This window comes from Malurus melanocephalus, unplaced genomic scaffold (genome assembly GCF_030028575.1).
Source record: "Malurus melanocephalus ecotype Western Australia unplaced genomic scaffold, MMel_1.1 scaffold_740, whole genome shotgun sequence".
Classification (NCBI taxonomy): Eukaryota; Metazoa; Chordata; class Aves; order Passeriformes; family Maluridae; genus Malurus; species Malurus melanocephalus.
The window spans coordinates 69,185-78,358 of NW_026623972.1; the positions used below are offsets into that span (position 1 = coordinate 69,185).

Below are 9,174 nucleotides of genomic sequence, written 5' to 3' on the forward strand. Positions count from 1 at the left end.
TGTGCTGCACTGGTTAATTAATGGTGGTAATCATATCTGGTCAGATCTGACAGATTTTGCCAGATAACAAAATCTAAGGCTCCCTGTGTCAGATGAGTTTAGGATGACTCCATCTCTCAAGGTGGACATGGAGAAAATGCTGGATTTTCTCCCTTCTTTGCCAGYACCTTGATCTGGAGGTAAGAAAGCATCAGCTTCTATTTCTGCAGCACAGTCCAGCTGTGTTTCACCAGCCAGTGACAATCTGAGTGATGGCTCCATGCAGCAGGGAGGAGAAAGGCCACTGATRTATCTGGCAGTTCTCTTAAAAACCTTAGTGACTGCTTCATCCAGTGATTTCAGTCAGAGAGGACAGACTTTTGAAAAAGGGAGCCAGAAGAGGTTGATATGTGTACACTCCATCCTAAAAAGATGAATCTTTTGACTGGTACTGTATAAGGATAGTGACTTAGAAAGGAATGTTATGAAAATTCATACTTCTCTCTCTGCCTCAAATCAGGATTTTGTGATGGCRTTGTCCATTCTGCTGCGGGGAACTGTTCATGAAAAGCTGAGATGGACATTTAATCTGTATGACATAAATAAGGATGGCTATATAAACAAGGAGGTAAGGCTGTTCCTGGCAAATGTGGTTGATTTTGGAAGAGAGAGATGATTGGTTTTGCTGCAGAACACAATTAATTTTACATGCAGCTAATTAAATGCAAATCAGAATGGACTCGAGCATTTGTCTATGTCTAAGCAAAGTGCACTGCAACCTTATTGCATGATTTTCTAGACATATTTTCCTATATTTTGGTACCTTCAATGAATTGTTTTAGCCAGGAGCAAAATCCTAGTTATAGCTSTGAGCCACATAAGGGGAGGGGGACGGTGGCAGTAGCTACATGTGACTGAGGCTCAAAGGCTTTCTTTCTGCACTTGGAGATACTGTGGGGGTCATCTGAAGCACTACAAGCCTCAAGCACCCCTCCCAAATCCTGCATTGTCACCTGTTTTTATCTTCCTATCTGTTACTGCTGGTTCCCATTGTGGGAAGCCTTGGTTTTGRGCATGGTGACATCGAATACATGTCAAACTCAAACCCATTGTGGATCCCTGGAGGGTTTGCAGTTACTGCCACTGATTGTGGAGCTGAGGGGCAATTTGTGCAAGGCGTGGAGAGGGACCAGATTTCCAGTTACAGCTGTGAGGGTCCCTGGCCCTGGAGGAAGCTCTTGGGACAGGGTTGGTGCCACAGTGAGGGGTGAGCACAGCCCTTGCTCCCAGCACCTGCTGGTCAGACCCAGGCCAGGGGAGGGGAGGGAGCACTGTGGGAGTCTGTGGCATGGCAGGGGCAAAGAGGGAAGCAATTCTTCCTGCAGGATGCGTTTGTGTGTCCTGATACCGCTGTGTCCATGCATATGCGTAGGCATTCCAGGTGCTGTTTTGTAATAGGAGAAGGAGGGTGAAGAAAAGGGCAATACAGGACAGAAATGGGCTATTTCTTTTAATTTCCTTTTTGTGTTTGTGCTGGCATGCTGCTATGGCAGGAAATGATGGATATCGTGAAGGCAATTTATGATATGATGGGAAAATACACGTATCCAGTGCTCAAGGAAGATGCACCAAGGCAGCATGTGGAAGTGTTTTTCCAGGTACCTGGTTTTTGATGTKTTTTTTTTTTTTAACATTGAGCTATGCACTTTCCTGTGAAGTTGAGTTTATACCTCACTATACATTCCAAAATAAGCCCTAGCAGCCATTCAGCCTAACATTACAGTGCCTGCTGATTTCCTGGCTCCAAAGGCATCTCCATTGTCCCTTAGCCTGGCCCTTTGCATTGGGGTGTGCCAAGTCCAGTAAGTCTGAAACCTCTGCATATGTTGCAGTTCTTGTGTGCTGCTTTCCTCAACTGCTCTAATGACTGACAGAATGTTGGTAGGGATCAGCTAGGCAGTGAATAAATAAACAGTGGAATAAGGACAGAGATTCTGGTGTATGTCAAGGAAGCAGTTGAAGGTTACCTAAGAAGTGTTCCAAATCCCAGAGCAAACAAGTCCTTAGCAGTTGGCCAATCCAGCATTGAGTCTGTGATCTAAACTTGTTAAGTGTTCAGCTTTATTCAGGTTGCATCAACTAAGAYATTGTACTGTAACAATAGTGTTGCCAATGTAAACTAATTTTTTATTGTTTTATTTTGCAGAAAATGGATAAAAACAAAGATGGAGTTGTAACTTTAGATGAGTTTATTGAATCGTGTCAGGAGGTAAGGACTAAATTAAAACTGCAAGGAAAGATCTCTCTCATCTCACATAATTTGCTTCRGTTTGGACAAACTCTGTTTGAAACCAGATGTTGCTCAGAATCCTGGGTTTTCTTTGCTCTGGGAAAAAAAAAAAACAAAACAAACAAAAACAGCTTCAAGACTGAGCTTCTTATGCTCTTTGAAGACTGTGACTCAGTAGTCAGGCAGAATACAGAGAAGATGTCTTCATGTGCAGTGCTGGCACCTGTGCTTTTATTTTCATGAGTGGTCTGTAGCGCCTGATTCTACAAACAAACAGACAACTGTAGAGAAAKCTCTTAACTGCCTAATGTTGTTTTGGGATTTTGTTGGGTTTTTTCCTTCATTTTGAGAGTCTCATGCTRTCTTTGTGTGCTGCCTTAGATGTCATTCTCAGGTACCACATAATTGGAATTGCCCACAGTCAAGGGTATCTCAAATTCTTGCAATTACAGCACTAAGTTATAAAATGAGTTGATGTTTTCATGGTCAAACATTAAAAGCAAATGGTATCATCATAGCAATTATTAATTTTTTTTTTCTGTTTTGGAAGTAAGCTCCCTCTTGCAAGTTCTATGTAGGAGATTGGGTCTGATCAATTTTTGTTGGTACTTTTAGCACTACCACAAAGCAGCACCTGCRCTAACATGCAATTGGCCTAATGTCTTTTGTCTTAGACATTGAYTGTGTGAATGTTTGCTCAGAGATACCTCTTATATTTGACCGGTACAATAATGGTCTAAAATGCAGCCTCTGCCTTTTGGAATATTTACATTGGTGCACAGAATTGCACATTGGCCCTTCTGTGTATTTTATGTTCCCTGGCAAATTCTTTCCAGTTCTGCAGCCAAACAGCTCTTCTGTCCCTGGGCAAGGGAAAGATGCTCACTGTGGAGAGCTGGGCTGGCTTCTGCTGGTTTTGTGTCAAACCTGGCTCTGGCCACATCCTGTCTCATTCAGGGACTTCTGGCAGTAAAATCCTTGTTTAGCAGATATGTAATAGAAGGCTAATATTTTTCAGTTACTTCATTCTTGGTCCCTCCTAAATGTTTATTTTTGGCACCATCTTTTTTATCAATTTTGTTGTGTATTATTCTTCAYGTTCTTTACTTGTAGGTAGCTGTGTGTGTGAGACCAGTGGTTTCAGTACTGAAGCAGCTTTACTTGTCACTGTTGCAGAGTGTTAATTCCCTGCTCTGGTTTGGGTTTGTCTCCTTCTGTTGCCATTCTTGCACTGGCAGCTGGGCAGACTGATGCACTCAGGGGCGGTTTCCTGGCAGGGAGGAGCAACCCCTGCAACACTAAGATTTATTTTTATCTTTATGAAAACAAACCTAAGTGCATAACAGTGCTCACCTGTGCCATTGCAGCAGCTCTGGCTTGTGGGCAGTAAGCCCCTGGCATTTCCCTGGAGAGGATGATGGGCTGTCCATGCAAGGGGATGCCTTGCACCCACCAAACTGAGTGAGCAGTGATAGAGATGATGCAGCCTCACAATATGATTGAGCAATGCAATGCAATCCATCTCTTCAGTTGCTCAATGTGGAAAATTATTTTCACGATACATGCAAATAGCTCTTCTAACTCTTGGAATAACTGAATTCCTGGGGAGAGGAAAAATCATCATTAGGTTTTGAATATTAATCTGGGTTTTATCTTGAAGTAAAATTCCAAGACTTCAAGAGAAATAATCTGGGATTTCCCTTGTGTCTGTAACTTTCTCATTTGGCTCTAGGAGCCCTGGAGAGGTTGAGGTTGCACAGATAGCATGTGTTTTGGGTTGAGTTGGAATTTCTGGCAGGAAGTGCTCCCTCAAGGCAGTTTGCKTATTGGTTCAAAACCTGCCATTCCATTTGGACTTGTGGAGCATGTTGCCAAGAGCTCATTTGCACACCCAGCATCAGGGACAGCTGAGGGTTCAGCACAGGCACCAGCTCAGTGTCCTGCACAGCCTATGCTGCACGTCAGGTTCAGGACAAGACCCTGGCCTTGGTCTGCCTCAGACCAACCCTGGGATTGAAGTGTGAGACGACAGCTGTGCTGAATCAGGGCCTGGGCACTGAATCAGTCCCAGCTCATAGAGGGGGAGAAGCATTCCCAGAGCAAGGCTTCTGCCTGCAGGAGCAGCTGCAGAGCTCCCTGGTGTCAAGGCAGAATTATGAATTGTGCTTGCCCATGTTGGTTCAATGGAAATATCTTCTSCTTGCTTTCAGGATGACAATATCATGAGATCCTTACAGCTCTTCGAGAACGTCATGTAACCAGATGAGCATGGGAGGAGTTTGAGGCTTCCTGTGTAACAAAGATCTCCTTTCTGGGTGAAAGCTTTTTACAATTGAGCCATGTCCAGTGTATGAGGATTTTGTATGACATCTCCAACCAAATGGCAACTGAATGCAACCAATCCCACCTCTTGTCCCCAGGAGATGCCGGTGGACCTTTGTTTCGTTTTGGAAGCATGTGAATATTTTAATAAATCCTGACAACAGAAAACTGCTGCTAGAAGTTCAATGAGTAATATAGAGCATTGTTTGCTAGGCACAAGTCCTGCTTTTAATCTAGCAAGCTTAATTCCCTATGATAGCACACGTTGATAGCTATTCAGCCATCTATTGCAAGCTCAGTCCATACCTCTGTTCAGCACAATGTTTTATGGATGCCTTGCCATTAACCTGCTTTGACAAAACTTCAGTCTACCAGGGCAGTCTGTGAAAAAATGAAGTCAGTGTCCCTGGGACATTAAACAGACAGCCCATGTAGCCAGTACCCCATTTCTGCAGAGATCCCACTTATCCTCTCACATGCACTGGTGCCACCATGCTGAGTTTAGTGGGGTTCTTCCTGTTCTTCCTGAACACATTACCMGGTGATCTTCATGCCATGGTGAGCCAAAAAGGAGCAAAATATGTTGCACATGTTAATATCAAAGTACAGAACAAATGCTGTCCAGCGATGGTAAGTTCCTAGAGGACCAGGCAGGTGTATAAGGGCTGGTACAGAAAGACGAGCACCTGCTCTGGATCCAGCTGCCTGCTGTGGTACCAGCATGACAGCGACACCAGGTGATTCTCCACTGGGCATCTCAGCAGCACCACCACGGGCGTGTGCTCTGGCACATGCTTCCTAGCTTCATTGTTGGATATTACTGTAAGGTCTTGCWCCATTTATGCATTTATTTAAGCTTTCTTGTTTTACTTAGTGAAGAACAGGGCCCAAAGATGCAGCTGTGTTTCAACACACAGATCTTGGCACCCATAAAGTGGCCTGCACATTTGATTGGGAGCTATTGAATTATTGCTAGCCTCAGAATCAGCTGCCAGGCCTGTATTTTTTTCCTACAACACATGTGCATGTCTTGCACAAACCCCATTTCCTTGTTAGTGCCAAGTAGAGTATTGGTTTAGGGGTTTAGTTTTTTAATTAATAAAACAGAAATACTCATGTAGTGAATTTACAGCAAGGCTGGGTGATTTGTCAGCTGTGGAATATGGCAGAGCCTTCTCTGCAGAAACCTCTTAGGAGAGCTGAGACACCAGAGTGCCATTGCCATCTCCAGGTCAACARTGGCTGATAAATGAAAGGAAGGAGAGAACAGCCAACTCTTCCAGCTGCTCAAAACACACAGATGGGACAGTCCTGGCYATAGTGCTACACCATCCAGTAAGCATCTATTTTTATTGTATCACATACTATATTACARACAAACTGTTAGCAGTGAAGATATATTTTGGAAAATATGCAAGTGGAAGCTTTTTATAATACAGAATATATAGAATGCCTCAGATCTGTAGCCCTAATTTTATAAAAATATCATCTATTGGAACATTCCTTATTATAGAAGTAGGTCTTATCAGTTTTAGTATAATGGTATGCCAGTTCCTCAAGAGGGGGCATTTTCCCTTTTCACTGTGCTCCTCCAGTCACTTTTGTGTAGTCTGAACTTTATTTCTTTAAGTTGTCCCCGGTGGTCAAAAGTGCAATTCAAATGAAGTTAATGTCTGCAGGAGTGACACCTTAGTGTATCTTTCTTTTCGTACAGATACCGTTAATGAATTCCCTCCCAGCRGGGATCCAGAGAATAGCAGCTCCAGGAGTAGCTGGGATCTGCAGGAGGGATTTGCTACGCTCTGGGGTAGTCTTGTCCTCCAAGTGCTGGGTATTGTCATTTAGGCTTTATTTAACAGGCACTTGGTAAAGACATCAGTTGTAGCTTAAATAATACACACTTTACATTCTTCCTTCTTGATTCTTCTTGCAATCACTTTGGCAAATGACAGAATTTAATACAATTGCCAGATTTTCCCTCCCACCAAAAGAACATCTTAGCAGTTCACTTCAGCAGAGGGAGAAGTGGTCAGAACAAATGAAAAGAAGGATTTGAATCAGATTAGCACAGTGCCTTTTTCCTCTAATAATCTTGCTTCAAGGGTGTTTCAGAGATGGCACATACAGGCAGCAATGTTTGGAATATGCCCTTTTCGAAAGAAAATGTTATTAGTTGCATGATGCCATAGTCCCTGAAGCTAAATTAATTTCTGGAGTTACTGTGATGAATTTGGCCTCAGCTATGTTTCCTGGCCTCGCTGGCAGCAGTTCTGTGGGGCTGCCTGTGTTACTAGGGCTGTCACTGCTTCCTCTTGAGTGTGGCTCCAGTTCAGCAGCAAGGAGGTGGTGTCACTGTCAGTGTGTGCTGAAGTGCAYTGCTGAAATCAGGGTACCAGTACTGGCCCTGCACTTCGGGCATCTCCTTTGCTGCTCCACTGTGCCTGCTTTTCACTGCCAGCAGCAAYGAGGGTACATCAGGCAGACAGGGAGATGCTCACAGCCCCCCTGAGTGTGCCCTTAGAGGAAAACGAGCTTTGGTTTGGATCCCACAGGAGTCAGACCCCTCCCACACACCCCTGGTGTTCAGCCCTGTGTTGAGCTCTGGGCTTCAGCAGAAGCCCAGGGTAGCTGAGACAGGAGGACTTGCAAAGTGGTACCCACAACTGTTTTCCCAAAGCTCAGACTGCAGAATCTGTCTCTGGCAGGGTCCTTGTCATTGCAAAACCAGTTAGGACCCTTTGTTTGCCCCTGATCCCACTGTTACAGCCAGAGGCTGGGATGCACCAGTGCATAGGCAGCCTCTGGGTTTTCCATCAGCAGCATCTGTACATGACAGGTGTGCTCCAGCTGACAGGTGACAGACATCCCAGTGACTGTGAGAGAGCTGCACTCTGCATGGAAATGGCTTTGGGGTTTTTTTAAATGTTTTCTGTGAATGTTACTCTGTAAAATTGCCAAAGCCCACCTCCACCCCCCCCCCCCCCCGCTCATAAACAGGGCTTGCAGTATTTATGACAAATGCTGATACAGCTTTCTAAATAAAACACACTATGCTACTCCAATCTCCCAGCCTCATCAATCCTCCTGCCAGCAGGCAGAAGACAGTTCCTGTTACAGTCAGATTCTTTGTCAGTGCTATCAACTGTGCACATTTCCTCCAAGCTGTGAATGTTTAAATGATGTCTCAACAGGACTCTGACTGTTTCACTAGTTACAGCCATTAGTCTGCATCTTCATGCCAGCATTTTCTAAAGAAAGCCTTTCTAACAATGCATTTTAGATAACAATCTGTTGACAAATAGGAATGTGATTAATGATAATGCAAAAAAAAAAGGTACCGTGCCTGTTCTGTGGCTGTTTGTTTTCAACATTGTGAGCAACCATTTTTTTTGTTTGCAACATTGTGAGCAACCATGAGCCAAGCTAAAAGCTTGAGACACAAATACCCTGAGGTTCAGGCATTGTGGGCAGGACTTTGGCATTTCCTGACTGCAATACGTGTTAGGAACAAACACCCTTGTGTCCATGGGTCACCTCTGATGAGATGGTAGCAGCAGTGTATCAAACTTTTCTTCTTCTGCTTGGAAGTGCCATGGAAGACCTAAGGAAACCTGCAAATAATGTAAATTGTGATAACTAAAGCCATGTTAATGGAACAGCCATGTATAGTTTCACTGTTACAAATGCTATTCTCCAATGGAAATCTGCATTCAACTTTGTTGACTGGTTTTAAAAATGTTGGTTTTAATAATAAAATGAAAATACCTGTAGGAATGTGTCCTTTCTTGCATTTTATCTTAAGGGACACTGTCAGGTTAAACATTTGCAATGAACGTTTAAAAGTGGGACTCAAACATGTAGCCATGTGCATGGGAGCTGTGAGGCTGAGCTGTGCTGTGAGCTTACATTGACATGCCAATGATTTATTTGCATCACTCATTCAGGGGTRCTCTTATGTTCAGTGTGGTGACACACACTGACCTAAAAGTCTGGCTCTTGTGTAAAGTTCAGAAATTTTCTTCTACCTGAATCACTGATAGTAACTTGAAAGCTTACAGGCATGTCTTTTCCCTTCAGCACTTTTGCTTAAGTAGGAAAACAGGCAATTGAGTTGAAAAAAATGCAAACACTATTTTATGTTAGAGTAAGAAAAATAACCCAAAACCTCACAGTGTCCCTTTAGCTGTGGTTTATTGTAAACATCCATTCTGACATGTGGAGAAATGCAGAAGCGATTTTGCGAGATTATATATATGTATGTACATATATATATAAGTTTGCTGAATTCCATTTTGTAGGGTATAATCCGTCTGCCAGTACATCCCAGGAAAAAGAATATTAATCCATGCAGAAATGTGAAAATAAAGATGTCTGTGTGAAACGTGGTCTTGGTCTCACTGCAGTGCCTGCCCAGTGTCCGCTCCCTCAGCTGTGCAGACCCCAGGCAGCACTGCTGCCAGTGAGGCACCTCCTGCTCCATGAGACAGCAGGGCCCTCTGCAGAATGCCAGACTGGAATTCTTGCKTCCCCTGCAAGAAGGTGTGGGAACTCCCTATTCAACATCCTTCACTCCCTGGGATGTG

General features: G+C 43.8%; 1 protein-coding gene across 1 annotated transcript in view; it reads left to right on the forward strand.

Moving 5' to 3' along the window:
- The window catches only part of LOC130584631 (Kv channel-interacting protein 1), a 72,667-nt gene extending 65,119 nt beyond the window's left edge, over positions 1-7,548 (forward strand). Inside the window, exons 5-8 of the mRNA XM_057384731.1 lie at positions 500-607; positions 1,533-1,637; positions 2,186-2,248; positions 4,480-7,548. Of these exons, the coding sequence (XP_057240714.1) occupies positions 500-607; positions 1,533-1,637; positions 2,186-2,248; positions 4,480-4,527 (324 nt within the window). The 3' untranslated portion in view covers positions 4,528-7,548. The remainder of the gene's footprint in view (positions 1-499; positions 608-1,532; positions 1,638-2,185; positions 2,249-4,479) is intronic.
- Positions 7,549-9,174: the final 1,626 nt, after the last annotated feature.